The sequence below is a fragment of the Littorina saxatilis genome, unplaced genomic scaffold, assembly GCF_037325665.1.
Source record: "Littorina saxatilis isolate snail1 unplaced genomic scaffold, US_GU_Lsax_2.0 scaffold_187, whole genome shotgun sequence".
NCBI lineage: Eukaryota > Metazoa > Mollusca > Gastropoda > Littorinimorpha > Littorinidae > Littorina > Littorina saxatilis.
In genome coordinates, this window is record NW_027126108.1 from 101934 (window position 1) to 122371 (window position 20438).

General features: G+C 44.4%; 2 protein-coding genes and 2 long non-coding RNA genes across 7 annotated transcripts; all 4 read left to right on the top strand.

Moving 5' to 3' along the window:
* The first annotated feature begins 1416 nt into the window (after positions 1 to 1416).
* Positions 1417 to 3434, top strand: LOC138954552 (uncharacterized). Its single transcript, XR_011451890.1, has 2 exons — positions 1417 to 1980; positions 2828 to 3434. It is a non-coding gene; the product is annotated as an uncharacterized lncRNA (long non-coding RNA).
* Positions 3435 to 4131: 697 nt separating this feature from the next.
* On the top strand, positions 4132 to 5422 carry LOC138954544 (uncharacterized). Its single transcript, XM_070326361.1, has 2 exons — positions 4132 to 5229; positions 5408 to 5422. The coding sequence occupies exons 1-2, from the start codon at positions 4132 to 4134 to the stop codon at positions 5420 to 5422; spliced, it is 1113 nt and encodes a 370-aa protein (XP_070182462.1).
* Positions 5423 to 5510: 88 nt separating this feature from the next.
* Positions 5511 to 10943, top strand: LOC138954548 (uncharacterized). The gene is made up of 2 exons (XM_070326365.1): positions 5511 to 9489; positions 10337 to 10943. The coding sequence occupies exon 1, from the start codon at positions 5590 to 5592 to the stop codon at positions 8872 to 8874; it is 3285 nt and encodes a 1094-aa protein (XP_070182466.1). The 5' UTR covers positions 5511 to 5589; the 3' UTR covers positions 8875 to 9489; positions 10337 to 10943.
* Positions 10944 to 11087: 144 nt separating this feature from the next.
* Positions 11088 to 13326, top strand: LOC138954550 (uncharacterized). Of its 4 annotated transcripts, none has more exons than XR_011451885.1 (3): positions 11088 to 11124; positions 11758 to 11839; positions 13079 to 13326. It is a non-coding gene; the product is annotated as an uncharacterized lncRNA (long non-coding RNA). The 4 variants fall into 4 exon arrangements; XR_011451888.1 differs by lacking the exon at positions 11088 to 11124 and adding an exon at positions 11274 to 11292; XR_011451887.1 differs by lacking the exon at positions 11088 to 11124 and adding an exon at positions 11437 to 11455.
* The last annotated feature ends 7112 nt before the right edge of the window (positions 13327 to 20438 follow it).

A 20438-nucleotide genomic window follows, 5' to 3' on the forward strand; every position in this document is an offset into this window, starting at 1 on the left:
TGCTAGAATATCGCCTGGTTACGTTCAATACTAATAATAATAATAATAATACGAATATTTATAACGCGCACATATCTCACCAACAGGCGACTCAAGGCGCACATACACTCATTCACACACACGGAGACTTAAAGTCACTAGCACACACACACCATCAACCATTAAAATATGTACAGTTATTCAGGGTGGGATGGGGTGGGCAGTGTAGAATGCATGGATTATTTGGAAAAAAGGAATGTCTTGAGTGCAGATTTGAATGATTCGAGGGACTGTTGTTGACGGAGGGGGAGAGGTAGTGTGTTCCATTGGCTAGGTGCTTGGAAAGAAAATGAGCGTTGACCTGCTGTTTTGAGTTTGGTGTGGGGGATGTTGAGCTTGAGGGAGTCAGCAGATGATCTGAGTGCTCGTGAAGGGACATAGAGAGAGAGAGAGTCGGAGAGATAGGCAGGGGCGAGACCATGGAGGCATTTGTAGGTGAGAGTGTTGATTTTGTAGGTGATACGGGCAGGAACGGGCAACCAGTGGAGCTGATTTAGGAGGGGGGTGATGTGATCTCTCTTTTTCTTTCGTAAGACAAGACGGGCAGAGCTATTTTGAATGCGTTGGAGACGAGAGATAGAAGAAGAGGGAAGACCCGCCAAGAGAGAGTTACAATATAAGTCAGTATAAGAAAATTACCTTGACATTGGAAGGTCAAGATGACCGCAAATTCACACAATAATACCAGAAATGAACTCAGCACACCAAAATCAGATGGATTAGATATGTCACAAGTGTATATATTGTCAAAAACACAAAAGTTAAGATTTTCACTGCAGACGGTGGCGGCCATATTGGATTCGGCCAAGATGACCCCAAATGAACAAAATAATACCAGAAATGAACTCAACACATCAAAATCATTTGGATTAGAGGTATTGCAAGTAAAAATATTGTCAAAAACACAAAAGTTAGGATTTTCAATGCGGCCGATGGCGGCCATCTTGGATTCGGCCATTACGCAAAATGTACCAGGGTGGTGCCCGATCAACTCCGTGATTTTTCATGTCTGGGTACCCCTTGACTCAAATCAAGTGAGAAATTCTCTCAACTCTGAAATGTACACAGGACTTTTAAACAAGTACAGGACTACACGCTCGGCGCACGAAATGCAAAGTTTTCATCAGCAAGCAGACGGAAAGCTGGAGTGTTTTACCGTTCAGGATGCTAGCGACGTAACCTACAGATACAGATACAGATATCCTGGTACTGGAGTTGTAAGTATTAAATAAAGCGAGTGTTGTCGTGTATACTTTGGAAAGACCTGGACACATTTTGCTGCTGTGTTGTATGTGTGTCTGCTAGTGTGTAGTGCGAATGAAGGATCAATCAAGCGGCCGAATGTGTCCAGTTTTCCTGTTTTTGTTTGAACACGGTGTCACAACCCGAGGTTTTAGAGATGCAGGAGAAGCTTAAACAGGCTTTTTGTAGATACACGAGATGATGTAATTGTTATATGTTTGAGTGTATATAATAATTGTGTTATTTACAACATAAGCATTGGAGTCCAAACACTATTGTAGAATGTATGCGTGTGGGATGTGAGATGCTTTACGCCTGTAACTTCGCGTATTTGCAAGTTTGTGTCCGAATCGTGGAACGGGCTATAGTCACCCGGTAACGCGCGGTGAACAAACCAGGTCAAGCTGCAGAAAACGAAAGTTTGTAAATATTTGTTGGGCACAGTCGTGCAAATTAAATAATGTTCATTTCACCTGGTAAGATAATATAGTGTAATGCATAAATTATATTATAGCGTATCTATAGGCTATTTAGTAAGAGAAGAATTAATATAGTCCGGGTCAGCGGTGTACGAATACACTTTGGCACCCCGTCAGCGAACTAGCACGGTTTTGGTTCAGTGCTACCCGAGAGAGTCAACGGTACGGTTGCAGACGTACTGGCGGGCGCGAGTACTCCATCACCCGGCGGTTTTTTACGGTGAGCGTTGTCATTGACTTGGCGGGTGGACTATTGTTTCGAATTGCTGTGGCTGAAAATGTGTCGTTGTCTAATGTTTGTTTTGTTTGTGTTTACGTTTCAGTAGTGTTGTAATATTGTGGGACACGTTGATTTTGAAGCGTGTTTATGTCCGTGGGAATGTGCACGGGAAATATGAGAATTACATCGACCGGCCCATTACTACCTATTCGTATAGGGAGCCTCGGGATTTACATGTATATTAATGCATGTTTGGGAAGTGATATGCAGTGAACATACAGTGGAATTATATGTGTGTAATTATTTGCACATAACTGTTAAATATTCGTTTACACGGAATATCACATTTTATACAAGATGGCGGTCTACTTTCCGACAACTTTTGTATCCTTATGTTATTGAGCATGTTGTTTTATACCTTCATATTATAGTGTGTAATATTACGCGGGGAGTTATCATACATGTGGGGATATGGGTGTTGTGTCATGCAATTGTGGTTGCGTAATGTAATGTTAAAGTTGGATACCACAATCTAACATTTAGTGAACGTTTGTCCAGTTATTTGTAACATATCACATGGCGTATATGGTCATGATAAATACAATAAGTTTATAGGTTTAAGCAAACTATGAATCTATATTGTAAAGCCCGTTGTATAGCTAATGTATTAAATAATTATCCTTTTCCATACATGGTTACTTGGTGTAAAGTTTCGATCTTGATGTCCATCGGTATGATGCGCTAAAGGTTTGCATCACCGATGAACACTAACACAACCATCGATACACGCCAGGTAGCTAGGGATGTTATTGTTCAGTATTAACGTGCTGATTTTATTTACATGCAGTTGGCCGGAGAGAGAACGGAGGAGGGACGTGTGTTCACGTGAAGGCGTTGAGATCTGGACAGATGGGACGCTGTCAGGAGGCGACTACGGCTCACAGCAACGCAAGAAGAGCGGCGTGGGTTACTCCGACCAGTAGATTCCACCCAGAGTGTACGCAGGACCACCAGAAGACAGCATGAGGAAGGAGTCTGGTCAACTCTACATGCCTAGGAATCTGGGGAACAGCTCCGAAGGACTGGAGCTGGGTGCGACGTGCTTAGGCAGTCGGGGACTCTTCTAGGGGGTCAGAATCAGGAAGCTGCGGCCTTCTGAGGAGGGAAGGACATGTGAGGCCTTGGCGGGCGTTGTGTATCCCGAAAAAGCTAAGTACTCTGTCGTGGTTAAATCATGTGTCTGTGTTCGTGTAATTTGGTGATGCGACCTTATTGAGCGCCGTATACTAACAGGCTATTTAACCATAGGGGGGGTGCTTAGGACTGGAGTTCCAGGATAATTTCATGTGAATTCATGTGTTGTCAATTTTCGTAGTATTTGTAGAGTGTACACGTTAAATGTGTGGATGTTTCGTGCATAAATTTGTGTTTATTATATAAAAGCTTATAAGTTACATGTGGTTCCTTTAGTCTTTTTATACACAGTGATGTCTGTCTCCACTTGTAAACTTTCTTGGGTGTGCGTTAGTGAGTGAGTTGTACGCTTGCGTGTGATCCCAAGATTGCTCAATCTTGTGGAGTTAAGTCGTCACGTGTCAATGGTGGAGATGCCGGGGACCCATGAGTGATATGCTTTCGAGGCGAAGCTCTGGGACCCTTTAGTTATTTATTTTTTTTTTGGAACCAAATTTGTTTGTTGTTGTGTTTGTTTGTGTTGTTGGCATAGTTTGTGTGTGGTGTTTGTTGGTTTGTGTGAGGTAGTGGTGACCGTTTGATTTGAAATGTGGTGACTGTTTAGACATCCCGTGGGTGGTTGGAGGGGACTGGACATCTCTCAGCGGTTGAGAGGTGTTGGGTTACTTAGCCACAAAGGATTCATCTTTAGTCCATCCGTTAAAGTCAGACGGCGCCACTGAAGCAGATCGAACTAGCAAATACGCATGTATTCTATATTCGGATTCGGTTAAAGTAAAGTTTCATTCCGGTATTACGCTAAGGCTATGTGGCTATTGATTGTGGTAAAGTATAACCAAATGTCAATAACTTACGCGGATTTCGTCCGATTTCTCGGTGGGCTTCGGTACGCAGTTTGATGCGTTTTCCTTTCGCGTGCATGCAAATATTTTTTCAAGTAGCGCGTTTTCATCTGAAATGGCGACGGGAGGTGATAGTGTGGATTCTCCGGTGTCAGGGCGACTTAGGTCACAGGATGTGCCGACTGATAGTTTAACCGGATTAGTTACATCTGAACTCATGAGGAAGGCAAAATCAACTCGAGAGAAGCTTCTACATAGTCCAGGACGGGAAGAAGGGGAGTCCATTACGTACTACCAGAAGTTCATGACCTTAGGAACGCAGATGGAGTTGAAGGGAGATAGTCTTCGAGCATTCGCCGACGCCAAGATGAAGGAGATAGAGGATGTACGGGCCAACAAGGAGAGGTTGAGTTTAGAGAAGAAGAAATTGGCGATGGAGGAAAGGAAGCTGGAAGAAGCACGGGTGGAAGCTCAGAAGCAACGTGACTTCGAGGATGCAAAAGCTCAACGTATGGAGGGTATAGCCCAGAAGCAGCGTGAGATGGAGGAAAAGAAACTGGGAGAAGCACGTGAAGAGGCCCAAAAGCAGCGTGACTTTGAGGAGGCCAAAGTTCAACGTATGGAAAGAATGGAATCTGAAAGAATCGATGAGATGAAGAAACTTCAAGATGAAGCACAGAGGCACGCAGAACGATTAGAGGAACAAAGGGCAAATAATCAACGAGCTCATCAGAAGGCGAGGGATGGAATGGTAGAATCTACCAAAGTAACACTTCCTGCATTCGACGAGAACAAGGAGGATATAGAAGCTTATCTTACCAAATTCGAGAGATTCGCAGAGGAGTTAGACTGGGACCAGACAACATGGGCGAGACGCGTGAGTACAAAACTCAACGTGAAAGCGACGACCTTGATTGGGGATATGTCGAAGGAGGACGCTCGAGATTACCAGTTAGTGAAGAAAGAGTTACTGAGAGGATTCCGGTGTACAGCAGAATCGTACCGAGAGAAGTTCAGGGCAGCAAGAAGGAAGAGCGAAGAAACGTTTTCAACCTACGTGAGCCGGATAACGCGGTACCTGCACAGTTGGATGGACCTAGCGGAAAAACAGCGAACTTACAAGGACCTCTTCGACCTGGTTCTTTTGGAGCAGTTGCTTACTGGCATTCCTCAGTCTGTCGCTACGTTCATTCGACAGTCCAAAGCCACCAATGTAGCTGATTCAGTTGAGCAAGCCCAATGTTTCGTGGATGCACGTCCTGGTTTCGACTCATCACAGAAAGGGGGGAAAAACCAAGATAAAGGAAACAATGGGAAGACAGACAGTAAGGTGCAACTTACCCAGGGACAAAGGGTAAAAGATAGTACTGTCAAATGTTTCGGATGTGGAGGGGATCATCTCATAAGGAATTGCCCGGAAGCGGGGAAGCCGAGGGGTGGCGGAGAAATGTATGGGGCAGGCATACAATGTCATAAATGTCATAAGTTCGGACATGTAAAGAGGAACTGTCCAGGAATAACCCTTATCATCAGTCCAGAACCGGAGGAGACTGCAGTGAGAGAAGTTTTCTTGATGCGGGAGGTGGAAGCGAATTACAAGATCCACTCAGGGTTATGTGGGAAGTGTGATCGTCGTACTCAGGGAGAAACTTTCGACATGACAGTTAGGGTGAACGGGAAGGCAGTGGTAGCCATACGTGACACGGGAAGCCCAATGCTGTGTGTTAGCGCTGACCTCATCGACCCGGCCACGTACACAAACAGGACAAGAGAAGTGTCAGGAGTGTTTGAAGAGCAGGGAACAGTACAGGCTCCCATAGCCATCGTGAAGTTAGAATCTTCGGTGTTTGTAGGGAACGTGGAAGCTGTCGCTATTCAGAATATGGCAATTCCTGTATTGATAGGAAACTACATGATCTTGCCAAATGGAAAGGAAGTGAGAGTTCCGGTGTACGGAAAGAAACATGTGATTCCATCTTTGTGCGCAGCAGTTCAGACACGAGGACAAGCAAGGAAGGACGAGAGAGGGAATCTAAAATTGAAGATTAATGGAGTCCCATTGGCACAAAGGACCTGTGCTGAAATGGCTCAAGCACAAGAAGAGGATCCACAACTAAAACGTGTGCGCGAGTTGGCGGTGGAAAAGAAGCCATGGCGTCAACAAGGAACCGGGAATGTTCGATTCGTGATACGTAAAGCTTTGTTGTACAGAGAATACTCAGGTGCAGATGGAGTGGATCACCGACAGTTAGTGGTGCCCAGTGAGTTCCAGAATGAGGTGATGAGATTAGCTCACGATGCACCCATGGCAGGACACCTAGGGGGAACGAGAACCAGGAATAGGATATGGACAGAATTCTATTGGCCTGGTATGTGCCCCGACATCAGACGATACGTGGCATCATGTGACGCTTGCCAGAGAACTACGGCAAAAGGGAAAGTGAAGCCAGTACCATTGGAAAGAATGCCGTTGATCGATGTCCCGTTCAAGCAGGTAGCGGTGGACATCATAGGGCCGATTCATCCGCCGTCAGACCGAGGACACCGTTTCATACTGGTAACAGTAGACTATGCCACCCGGTATCCTGAAGCAACCCCTCTCAAGAAAATCGATACACCACATGTGGCGGAAGCGTTGTGGGAGAACTGGACCAGAGTGGGCATACCTGAAAAAGTGTTGTCAGATAACGGTACCCAGTTCAAGAGCGAAATGATGCAGGAGGTGTACAACCTGATGTCAGTACATGGAATGTACACAACTCCATACCACGCACAATGCAATGGTCTAGTTGAACGTTTCAATGGTACGCTGAAACAGATGCTGAAACGACTCTGCCAGGAGCAACCCAAGGAATGGGACAGGTTCATTCCGGCGTGTTTGTTTGCATATAGGGAAGTTCCTCAGGAGTCGTTAAAATTCTCACCGTTTGAACTACTCTATGGGCGAACTGTGAGGGGACCTATGCAGGTATTACGGAAGCTGTGGACCAAGGAAGAGACAGACCAAGAAGTGAGAACCACTGCCGAGTACGTTGTGGACCTGCGGAATCGAGTTGAGGAGACATGCAGAATTGCCAGAGAAAACCTCGGGAAGGCGACAGAGCGATACGCAAGAGCAGCGGACAGGAAGGCAGAAGACAGACAATTCAAGGAAGGAGATGAGGTGTTGCTGCTTCTTCCAATGAAAAAGAACAAGCTGGAAATCGCTTGGCGTGGACCTTACGTCATCAAGGAGCGATGCGGCATGAACGACTACCGGATTCAAGTGGGGAGTAAAAAGAAATTATTCCACGTCAACCTCTTGAAGAGATACGTCAGGAGGAGAGAGATCCCAGCGGTTGTCGGAGTGGTGCTGGAAGAAGAGGAACTGGAAGAAGTGCCTGAAGTCTCAGCAGGACAGAACACCATTCCATTAGTGCCATTAGAAGCGGGAGAGGGACCCAAAGATGTTAGCATCAATGACGTGTTACCCGCCCAAAAACAACAAGAGCTGAGGGATTTGACGATTGAGTTTGAGAACCAATTCACCGATCTTCCTCGTACTACAAATCTTGAGGAATGTGAAATCACCGTCCTCGAAGATACACCAGTGCGAGTGAGGCAGTACCCATTGCCTCACGTGGCCATGGATTGCATAAGGAAGGAAGTGCAAGACATGTTGAAGCTAGGCGTTATAGAGCCTTGTGCGTCGCCCTATAGTGCTCCATTGGTCTTGATCAAGAAGCCCGATGGAAAAATGAGAACCTGCCAGGATTTCAGGAAATTGAACCAGATTGTGCGGTTTGATGGTGAACCTCTGCCAGACGTCGAATATCTGTTCGCCAAGTTACATCGGGCTAAGTACTTGTCCAAACTGGATTTGACCAAAGGGTATTGGCAAATTCCGGTGAAAGAATCAGATCGAGACAAGACCGCATTCACGACCCCCCAAGGCCAGTTTAGATGGACTCGGATGCCGTTTGGGTTGAGAACAGCAGGTGCCATTTTCTCCAGGATGATGAGGAAACTCCTCGAGCCACTAGGAAGAACGGACGTGGATAACTTTGTGGACGACTTGTTGATATCCAACGAGGACTGGGACGAACACCTGAGGGCTCTGCGAGCTGTACTCACACGGATGGCGGCAGCGGATCTGGCAGCCAGACCGAAGAAGTGTTTCCTGGGATACCAACAAGTAGTCTACCTGGGACACAAAGTGGGACAGGGATGCATGATGCCAGAGGAGGTGAAGATCGAGAAGTTCAAAGCACTGGAGGAACCCAAAACAAAGAAGGAAGTACGCAGGTTTTTGGGAATGCTCGGTTTCTATAGAAGGTACGTGCCACATTTCTCGGAAATTGCCCTACCACTGACGAACTTGACCAAGGGAAAGAAGTTCGAGGCAATCGAGTGGACACCGGCTTGTCAGGAAGCATTCGAGCGCTTGAAGGAAACTCTGGTCAGCCAACCTGTGGTACGATTGCCTGACCCCGAGAAAGCATTTGTGCTACGGACTGATGCGTCAGATGTGGGACTAGGCGCGGTGCTGTTGCAAGCAGATGAAAAGGGTGACCTGCAACCAGTGAGCTATGCCAGCAAAAAACTGATTCCTGCGGAAATCAACTACTCCACAATCGAGAAAGAATGCCTTGCAATGGTGTGGGGGATAAGGAAATTCGAGCCCTACCTTTTTGGGCAACATTTCACTTTGATGACAGATCACCAACCATTGCAGTACCTGCAGCAGGTAAGACCACACAACGGGAGGTTGACGAGATGGGCTCTGCAGTTGCAAGCTTATTCTTTCCGAGTGCAGACCATCAAAGGAGTGAACAACGTGGACGCTGACTTCATGAGTCGGGTTGCTCTTGATATATAGGGTGCTCACTGTTGGTGGTTACCGTTAGTTCGAGCTGGTGGTGGAGGTGTGTCACAACCCGAGGTTTTAGAGATGCAGGAGAAGCTTAAACAGGCTTTTTGTAGATACACGAGATGATGTAATTGTTATATGTTTGAGTGTATATAATAATTGTGTTATTTACAACATAAGCATTGGAGTCCAAACACTATTGTAGAATGTATGCGTGTGGGATGTGAGATGCTTTACGCCTGTAACTTCGCGTATTTGCAAGTTTGTGTCCGAATCGTGGAACGGGCTATAGTCACCCGGTAACGCGCGGTGAACAAACCAGGTCAAGCTGCAGAAAACGAAAGTTTGTAAATATTTGTTGGGCACAGTCGTGCAAATTAAATAATGTTCATTTCACCTGGTAAGATAATATAGTGTAATGCATAAATTATATTATAGCGTATCTATTAGGCTATTTAGTAAGAGAAGAATTAATATAGTCCGGGTCAGCGGTGTACGAATACACTTTGACACCCCGTCAGCGAACTAGCACGGTTTTGGTTCAGTGCTACCCGAGAGAGTCAACGGTACGGTTGCAGACGTACTGGCGGGCGCGAGTACTCCATCACCCGGCGGTTTTTTACGGTGAGCGTTGTCATTGACTTGGCGGGTGGACTATTGTTTCGAATTGCTGTGGCTGAAAATGTGTCGTTGTCTAATGTTTGTTTTGTTTGTGTTTACGTTTCAGTAGTGTTGTAATATTGTGGGACACGGTGATTTTGAAGCGTGTTTATGTCCGTGGGAATGTGCACGGGAAATATGAGAATTACATCGACCGGCCCATTACTACCTATTCGTATAGGGAGCCTCGGGATTTACATGTATATTAATGCATGTTTGGGAAGTGATATGCAGTGAACATACAGTGGAATTATATGTGTGTAATTATTTGCACATAACTGTTAAATATTCGTTTACACGGAATATCACATTTTATACAAGATGGCGGTCTACTTTCCGACAACTTTTGTATCCTTATGTTATTGAGCATGTTGTTTTATACCTTCATATTATAGTGTGTAATATTACGCGGGGAGTTATCATACATGTGGGGATATGGGTGTTGTGTCATGCAATTGTGGTTGCGTAATGTAATGTTAAAGTTGGATACCACAATCTAACATTTAGTGAACGTTTGTCCAGTTATTTGTAACATATCACATGGCGTATATGGTCATGATAAATACAATAAGTTTATAGGTTTAAGCAAACTATGAATCTATATTGTAAAGCCCGTTGTATAGCTAATGTATTAAATAATTATCCTTTTCCATACATGGTTACTTGGTGTAAAGTTTCGATCTTGATGTCCATCGGTATGATGCGCTAAAGGTTTGCATCACCGATGAACACTAACACAACCATCGATACACGCCAGGTAGCTAGGGATGTTATTGTTCAGTATTAACGTGCTGATTTTATTTACATGCAGTTGGCCGGAGAGAGAACGGAGGAGGGACGTGTGTTCACGTGAAGGCGTTGAGATCTGGACAGATGGGACGCTGTCAGGAGGCGACTACGGCTCACAGCAACGCAAGAAGAGCGGCGTGGGTTACTCCGACCAGTAGATTCCACCCAGAGTGTACGCAGGACCACCAGAAGACAGCATGAGGAAGGAGTCTGGTCAACTCTACATGCCTAGGAATCTGGGGAACAGCTCCGAAGGACTGGAGCTGGGTGCGACGTGCTTAGGCAGTCGGGGACTCTTCTAAGGGGTCAGAATCAGGAAGCTGCGGCCTTCTGAGGAGGGAAGGACATGTGAGGCCTTGGCGGGCGTTGTGTATCCCGAAAAAGCTAAGTACTCTGTCGTGGTTAAATCATGTGTCTGTGTTCGTGTAATTTGGTGATGCGACCTTATTGAGCGCCGTATACTAACAGGCTATTTAACCATAGGGGGGGTGCTTAGGACTGGAGTTCCAGGATAATTTCATGTGAATTCATGTGTTGTCAATTTTCGTAGTATTTGTAGAGTGTACACGTTAAATGTGTGGATGTTTCGTGCATAAATTTGTGTTTATTATATAAAAGCTTATAAGTTACATGTGGTTCCTTTAGTCTTTTTATACACAGTGATGTCTGTCTCCACTTGTAAACTTTCTTGGGTGTGCGTTAGTGAGTGAGTTGTACGCTTGCGTGTGATCCCAAGATTGCTCAATCTTGTGGAGTTAAGTCGTCACGTGTCACACGGACACAGTGTCAGTGTGTGTGTTTGCAACTACGGTGCGTGTGTATCTGTGCACTACACAGGAGCTTGTATCAAAACGCCGGTCGATCATCGTAGTAAGGGTAAGCATGCAGAAGTAAATAATGATCGACCGGCGGTTGAATACAAGCTCCTGTGGTGCACTGTATATTATATGAGACAGAGACTGACAGAGTAGCCAGTCTGTGAGTAATCCCCCTAAAAAAAAATTGAGATGGAAAAAAGTAGAGTCAGTCAGCACACGTGATACTGATATTTTAACGCTTTATGGGCAGTTGTTTCTTTGCAGTCTTTGGAGGTTGTGCAACAGAACATGTTATTTATAACTGACATTTTATATTGTCAGTGGTATGAGTTTTTCTGTGCAGTAAGAACTATGATTGAAGTTTATTGGTAAAGCTTTGTGAAAGGGTTACTTTTAATGAAGAACACATTCTTCCTCAGTGTTCATTGAAGCAAACACTAAATGTGGCAGAATTTCATTCATCCTTTCTTTTTTGACTGCCATTTTAAGTGTCGCTGTGCATGTTCAAAGCTTCATGTTCAGAACTGATGTTGCTGTAGAACTATGTAATTGGCCAGCCTTTGGTTTACACTTAGTGGTTTTAGATGTTGCTATAATTACTATAACAATTTTCTGACATTTTCAGGGACCAAGCACCCGGACATCAAACATTCTTGCAATGTGTGGCAATAATGGCATAACATATTTCAGACAAAAAGATCAGTAAGGTGAGTTTAAATGTTCATAATTTTGGTGTAAGTCAAGCTTATCTTTTATCTTGAGCAACTATCTCTGTCGTGTCTCTCTCAGGCTGCGCACCGACATAAGTTGCCAGGAACCAATTCCTTGAGTGTGGCAATGGTTTACCATTTCTGGTTTACTTGAACTGCAGCCATACAGAGAGGAATTGTTGAGTGATTACAAGTTATGGAGTCTTTAAAAAGATGTAGTTAGAGGATAAGACACTGTAAACGTTTAGAAACAGTATTTTTCTTCTTCATGGTTATAACAAAACTGCAGCATGTGTCTTCAATTTCTGAAGATGCATTATAACGACAGTGGCACCCCCCTTTTAAGACCTCAAACAATCTGAGAAAATCAAGTCTTAAAAAGGAATGAGTCTTAAAATGGGGGTAATTTTACAGACGTTATGAACAGAAAATGTGAGAAAACAAGGTTTTAAAAAGGAGGGAGTTTTAAATTTGGGGTCTTAAAAGGGGGGTTCCACTGCATTATACATGCCATGGAAATCATGATGATTTTACAGATAAATACAATGACAATTGAAAGCAATTTGCAGCCCAGTGTCTTATTATCTGATTATCTTCTGTCTATTTTTATCATTGCACCTTTGCTACAAAACTCGTGGTTACAACTTGACCAAAAGTCAATTATTATCAATAAACTAAGCAACATGCGCACACAAAAACATACTCAATTGTCGAGAACAGTGTCAGTTTTATTCCATGTAGATCTTAAATGCAAATGTACACATTTTCAGAAACAAGTCTTAGAATTCTGCATTTCAATCCTATAAAAGATGTGAATTAATATAACCCACACCCATGATTTGTATTACTTCAACAGGGTATAATTATGGCTTGGCTTGCTGCAACATGTCAACGAGCACTCTTCAACACATATTTGTTCTGCACAAGGTTTACTAGACCTGTCAATTCAACGCATTAATCAAGATACTTTCAGGACCCTTCCCCAGACTTTATTGTTCATGTCAGCTGTTCTTTGTGCCAGATTGTGTATCCCTTTTGACTGACAATAATGCTGCAGAGGGAAATACTACAGTGGAACTTGTAAAATTCTGAGAAAATCAGCTACGTCTTAAACAGGGGGAGTAAATTTACAGAGATTATAAACAGAAAATCCAAAAAAACAGGATCTTAAAGAAGGGGGGGGGGGGCTGTAAATGAGGGTTCCACTGCACAGCTAAAAGTGATCTTTCTCTGCAGGTACAATATAGTGTCTACAATACAAAGATGGTTTGCAGTGGAGGTTGACGTTGCAAAGTCCTATGCACACATCACTGAACACAAAGTTCGTCCCCAAAAGGCGGAGCAGCAGGGAAGTTTTCTACAAGCCAGAACCCCCAAGTCTATCTAATCCCACGGTCTACACATCTGGTCCCCACAATGCCCTCCATCTACCAAGGAAATTGTTTTACAGCAAACAGTCACAATAATTGTAGGTGCACCTTTATGTCTGCTCATTTGAGTTTATTTTATGCAAAGAATTGCAAGTGAAATCACATGTACCGTAAAGTACCTTGTAAGCGCCCAGTATCGAGTAAGCGCCCACCCCCCACTTTTAGTCCAAAACCGTGCATAGGCTATAGTACCTTGTAAGCGCCCACCCCCCACTTTACACCATTGGAATCAGGGGAAATAAAAATTCCGCACTTGATCTGGTAGTTTTGTGAATGATTTCCCTTTCTTGCAAACCCCATCACGTGTGTCTGCACGCCTTGGATCTAAACGCCTGCAAGTCAATGATTACAAGATGCCACGGATCAAATCGTACACCGATGCATTTAAGCTGTCAGCTCTTGACTATTTGGATAATAACGCCAATGGAAACACACACACACACACCTCCTCTCTCTCTCTCTCTCTCTCTCTCTCTCTCTCTCTCTCTCTCTCTCTCTTTCTCTCTCTCTCTCTCTCTCTTTCTGCCGAAAACAGTCTTTGGCCAAGTAAAATAGACTGCAGCCCATATCCAGAAGACGTACCCCTTGTTCAAGGGAAACAGAGACACAGTGCGGCCGACAGCGGCACCTCTGCAGACAAGAAAAGGATGCGACGACATTTGTCTCCCCAAGCTCTTCTAATGAGAATACGAACAAGAAAAACAATGGAAGATGAAAAAAAGAAAGAAGATATGATTACGAAGTGATCAAAGATCACATTTCTTACTGAAAACTGCTCGTGCATAGGGTGTAGTACCTAGTAAGCGCCCACCCCCTACTTTGGGTCGGAATTGGTGCACAGGGGGGGTGGGCGCTTACAAGGTACTTTACGGTATATATACCTGTAACTCCAATTATCCCAATACCTACACGTAACTATACAGAGACTAGAAATTAAAATTAGGACAAATATTTGTACTGTAAACTGCCTTTTATGTGTCCATCCGCTTTATGCACAGATTTTGCCCAAAGTAGGGGGTGGGGCGTTTACTAGGTACTGTGCCTGTGCAGGATCAGTTCCTCGTTAGAAATGGTGATATTTGGTATCTTGGTGTGAACATTTTAATAGGAGATGTATCTGTGCACAATTAGTCACCCTGTAAGTATCTTTCGCCTGATATGCAAGTGTCTAAACAGAAGAAAAAAAACACTAAAAACCCAACAAAAAATTCACTGAGAGTGAATGAAGACACATCCTAAAAACCACAAAGTGAATAGTCAGTCAGTCAGTCATTGATACTGATCCAATCCATAGGAAATGGCGTAACCAAACACTGGTCGTTTCACATGCTCCTTTATATCACTAAAATCAGACCTCTTCAACTTCCGAAGACGCTCTCTCATCTCCATCTTCTTTTCACATGGCTATCCAGATACTCCAGTGACCAGAGTATTAAATAAACATTATAGTTGTCTTTCAGCATTCCCTAGAATGACAATGTCACTACAGGGTGCACAACTGTGCACATCATTTAAAACACACACACACACACACACACACACAAAACACACAATATATGTTGACGACACTGATCCAAATGTTGGAGGATGGGCGTTAACTAGGTACTGCGGGCGCAGACACTCATCGCAGACGCCAAACAATCGCACTACAGCACCAAAATCTGTGAAACAACCTCTGCCAAAACACTCTTCTCCACAATGAATGACCTTCTTGGCTGCTCCTCTGCTTCTCCCTTGCCCAACAACATCGACCCCTCCAAACTGTCGCAAGCTTTCTCTGATTACTTCCATAACAAGATCCAAACCATCCGTGACAAACTAGACAAAATCCCACACCAAAACTCTGAAACTCCTCCTGCATTTACAGGCACTCCCTTCACACACTTTCAGCCTCTCACTCTCACTGACCTGGAGAAAGTCCTCAAAGAAATGACCTTGAAAACCTGTGACCTTGACCCTCTTCCCACTCAACTCTACTCTGACTGTCTTCCTGAACTCCTCCCTTCTATTCTCAAAATCATCAACACTTCTCTGCAAACAGGCACTGTCCCCAACTCCTTTAAGACTGCTATTGTCAAACCTCTACTGAAGAAACCATCGCTTGACCCAAACACCCTCAGCAACTACCGCCCTGTCTCAAACCTTTCCTTCATCTCCAAACTCCTTGAAAGAGTCGTCCTGAAACAACTCAACTCTCACCTTCTTTGCAACAATCTTCTCTCTCCGCTTCAATCTGCCTATCGTCCTCACCACTCCACCGAAACTGCCCTTCTCAAAATCACTAATGATCTCCTCCTTGCCACTGACCAAGCTGAAATCTCTGCCGTCGCTCTACTTGATCTATCAGCGGCCTTTGACACAGTCGACCACAACATCCTCCTTCAACGCCTTCAGCACACCTTTGGTATCCATAGCACAGCTCTTTCTTGGTTCTCTTCTTATCTTACCGACCGCTACCAGACTGTTTCGATTGACAAACTGAACTCTGACCCCATCAGGCTTGAGTGCGGAGTCCCTCAGGGCTCAGTCCTTGGGCCTGTACTATTTACTCTCTACACTCAACCTCTTGACCACATCCTTGACCGACACAACGTTCTCCACCACTCTTTTGCCGACGACTCTCAACTTCACAACAGCTCTTCCCCTGACCAGTCTGAATCTCTTCTTTCCTCTATCTCTGACACTATCACTGACGTGCAGAATTGGATGACAGAAAACAAACTTCAGCTCAATAGCAACAAAACTGAAGCTATCCTAATAGGCACTACATCCAAACTCTCCAAAGCCACCTCCGACTCTCTTCAACTCTCTGACTCTTCTGTCCCTCTGTCTTCTGCTGTCAAAAACCTCGGAGTCACTCTAGACAACACCCTTTCCATGAAACAACACATCTCTTCTGTCTCTCGCACCTGCTACTTCCAACTCCGCCGCATCGCCACTATCCGCAAGTACCTCACCACAGATGCTACCGCCAAACTGGTCACTTCCACCGTTCTCTCACGTCTTGACTATTGTAACTCTCTCTTGGCGGGTCTTCCCTCTTCTTCTATCTCTCGTCTCCAACGCATTCAAAATAGCTCTGCCCGTCTTGTCCTACGAAAGAAAAAGAGAGATCATATCACCCCCCTCCTAAATCAGCTCCACTGGTTGCCCGTTCCTGCCCGTATCACCTACAAAATCAACACTCTCACCTACAAATGCCTCCATGGTCTCGCCCCTGCCTATCTCTCCGACTCTCTTTCTCTCTATGTCCCTTCACGAACACTCAGATCATCTGCCGACTCCCTCAAGCTCAACATCCCCCACACCAAACTCAAAACAGCAGGTCAACGCTCATTTTCTTTCCAAGCACCTAGCCAATGGAACACACTACCTCTCCCCCTCCGTCAACAACAGTCCCTCGAATCATTCAAATCTGCACTCAAGACATTCCTTTTTTCCAAATAATCCATGCATTCTACACTGCCCACCCCATCCCACCCTGAATAACTGTACATATTTTAATGGTTGATGGTGTGTGTGTGCTAGTGACTTTAAGTCTCCGTGTGTGTGAACGAGTGTATGTGCGCCTTGAGTCGCCTGTTGGTGAGATATGTGCGCGTTATAAATATTCGTATTATCCCAGCGAAGCTGGAGGTATCCCGTGAACGCTATACTGTAATCGATTTGAGAAATGTGCACACCGAATAATACATGATAAAGAAGGATTCGTTGTGCCCGGCTACGTGCTACAGTTGGAGATGGAAGTTCACCAAAAATGGGGACCATACTAACAAAAATACGGTGGGTAAAATAGGCGCCCCCATTTTTTCAGCAAACTCCACCCCAGGCCGCTTTGGACGGGTAGAAATTCCGTAGTTTCCAAGTCTATGGATAAAGCTCGCGTAAGAAGAATACGTCACGGTCGAAAGTCTTTGACGTCAATTAATGCATCATGACGTCATGCCTCCCTGTAGTCTTTCTCTCTCGCGCAGTGTGTGTGTTTGTGTTCATTTTGTGCACATGTGTTAGTTTTACTATGTGTGTGTGTGTGTGTGTGTGTGTGTGTGTGTGTGTGTGTGTGTGTGTGTGTGTGTGTGTGTGCGCGCACGCGTGCATGAGTCTGTACTCGTATGTGTGTGGTGTGTGTGTGTGTGTGTGTGTGTGTGTGTGTGTGTGTGTGTAAGTGTGCGTGTGGGCATACGTGTATGTGTGTGCGTGTATGTGTGTTTGTTTGTAAAGGTGTGCATGTCCGTCTGTCCATATGTGCGTATGGGTGTGTGTTTTGTGTGTATGAAGTTTTTTTGTTAGAGAGTGAGTGAGTGCGTGTGAGTGAGTGAGTGTGTGTGTGTGTGTGTGTGTGTGTGTGTTTGAGAGAGAGAGAGAGTGTGTGTGTGTGTGTGTGTGAATGTGTGTGTGTGTGCATGAGTTTGTGTGTATGTTTGTGTATGTACGAGTGTGTATATGTGTTTGTTTGTAAAGGTGTGTGTGTCCGACTGTCTATGTGCGTATTTGTTTGTTTGTTTGCTTAACGCCCAGCCGACCACGAAGGGCCATATCAGGGCGGTGCTGCTTTGACATATAACGTGCGCCACACAGAAGACAGAAGTCGCAGCACAAGCTTCATGTCTCACCCAGTCACATTATTCTGACACCGGACCAACCAGTCCTAGCACTAACCCCTTAATGCCAGACACCAGGCGGAGCAGCCACTAGATAGCCAATTTTGAAGTCTTAGGTATGACCCGGCCGGGGTTCGAACCCACGACCTCCCGATCACGGGGCGGACGCCTTACCACTAGGCCAACCGTGCCGGTCTATGTGCGTATAAGTGTGTGTTATGTGTGTATGAGATTTGTGTCAGTCAATGTGTGTGTGTGTGTGTGTGTGTGTGTGTGTGTGCGTGCGTATGTACAGTGTGTGTGTGTGTGTGTGGGTGTTTGTTTGCTTAACGCCCAGCCGACCACGAAGGGCCATATCAGGGCGGTGCTGCTTTGACATATAACGTGCGCCACAGCACACACAAGACAGAAGTCGCAGCACAGGCTTCATGTCTCACCCAGTCACATTATTCTGACACCGGACCAACCGGAGTGTGTGTGTGTGTGAATGTGTGTGTGCATGAGTTTGTGTGTATGTTTGTGTGTGTATGAGTGTGTATATGTGTTTGTTTGTAAAGGTGTGTGTGTCCGTCTGTCCATGTGCGTATTTGTTTGTTTGTTTCCATAATTATCAGGGCGGTGCTGCTTTGAGATATAACGTGCGCCACACAAAAGGCAGAAGTCGCAGCACAGGCTTCATGTCTCACCCAGTCACATTATTCTGACACCGGACCAACCAGTCCTAGCATGCACTAACCCCATTGTGACGAATGGAATTCGTGTATCGACTCCCTCTCTCATATTAATCGAGACTTCACTAGTTGCGTACACAAAACGAGGTTAAATGACCGAGACTACGTCATGACGACACTGTATACATATGACGTCAACGCTCGCGCCATTAGTCCAAAACTAGTGCAGCGTACAAGAAAAGAATTTGTTTATCTTCATGGAAAGAAATTTAAAGAAGAGAGCAAAAGGAAACAGCGTGCATTGGTATTAATTCGTGAATATGAACTGTACATATATTCAGTTGAGGTTGCTAGGATGCAATGCTATGACCGTTTCATTGACTCCAAGATGGCAGCAATCAACGAAGCCACATAGATTGCACTAGCATATGTTTCACCTTCCGTGGACGGATTTCCACATTTTTGCGATCTCCAAAGGTCCACTAACCGCAGAAGGTGCAAGTGTACAGGGGTGTACAATGCTTATGTAAATGATGTCGTGTGAACACTGTGGGAAGGGCAACGTCAGCGGTAACCACGGAAGGAACCACCAACGTCCCCAAGTGTCACCCAGATCGAGTTTATCATGATGAGTAGACTACTTTATATTTTGTGAACATTAACACACCATCACGTCTTCATTTGTGTAAACCGAAATACATTTTCAACGAGAAGAAGAAGTACGTTCCGCGCTTCGATATCAAACGTCTACGCAACAAGAAGAAGAAAGACAATGTTGTTACGTGTGTGTGAAATCACACCAGCGAAATCATAATCTACAAAACTTTCATTTGAAGATTCTAAGAGAAAGGGATTGATGTCTGCAAGAATGATCATGTGCATGTTTTTGAAAGTACAGAATTATTAAATTTCTTATTACTTCTTTGCACTTGTCTCTGTTAAACATTGATCAGCCCTAGAACGAGAAGCAGACGTCACAATGGGGGCTCGAGTCACGGGATATTGAATCAACGTTTTACTTTCGATCCAGCCGTTCCAAATTTTTCTCGTTTCAAAATTGCTGTAGGTTTCTTGCATGTCGATTTGTATTGTAAATGTTCGTACTTCATCGCCATCGCCTCATCATATAATTTTATTTATTTACCTTTAGTTATATTACTTATCACAGATCTATAACTCAACGTGTGCCCTATCACACGGTAAAATAAAAACTGGAAGTGTTGTCAGCTGAAACGACACGTTAAAAAATCAATATTTAGCGAGACCACTTTTGATTTGTTAGCTCCCAATTTTATTTGTGGTGTTCCAATTCATCAGTGTGATAGTATTCTTGCACGTACTATCGGAACCATCATTCCCCTTAGTTTGTTCTAAATTACGCGGGAGGTTGGTGGGAGTCAGGTACCTAAGAGGTAAGGATTTAATACCTGTATTTCCCTGTGAAGCCCTATATAATCGACTTGTGGATATCAGTCGTATTTACTTGCTGTAGAAGTGGCTGTAAATTAATCTACACAGTAAATGATGCGAATTGACAGTTGAGTTGATACATCTTGTATATTCAACGTTCGATCGAGTGAAAGATTGATCTTTTCGCCAGAAAGAGTCAAATAAAGTTTACAGTGTAAGTTCTCGTTAGTAGATAGAAGTAAACTGACTCACGATAGAACGTGGAAACATAACTCTTTGGGTGGTTGTGTGGAAACGTAACGTAACATACGTTGAAGAATTATTTCAAAGTACAGTAGAAGTAGAGCTAAACTAGGACTTGCATTTTGTGCACGAAGGCGCCGCCCGACTGTTTCTTTTTGTAATTTGATCCGAAATTTAGTAGCTCGACGGTGTTTGAGCAACATACATTTTGTACGTTTTGGAATAATACGCGAGGTGACTT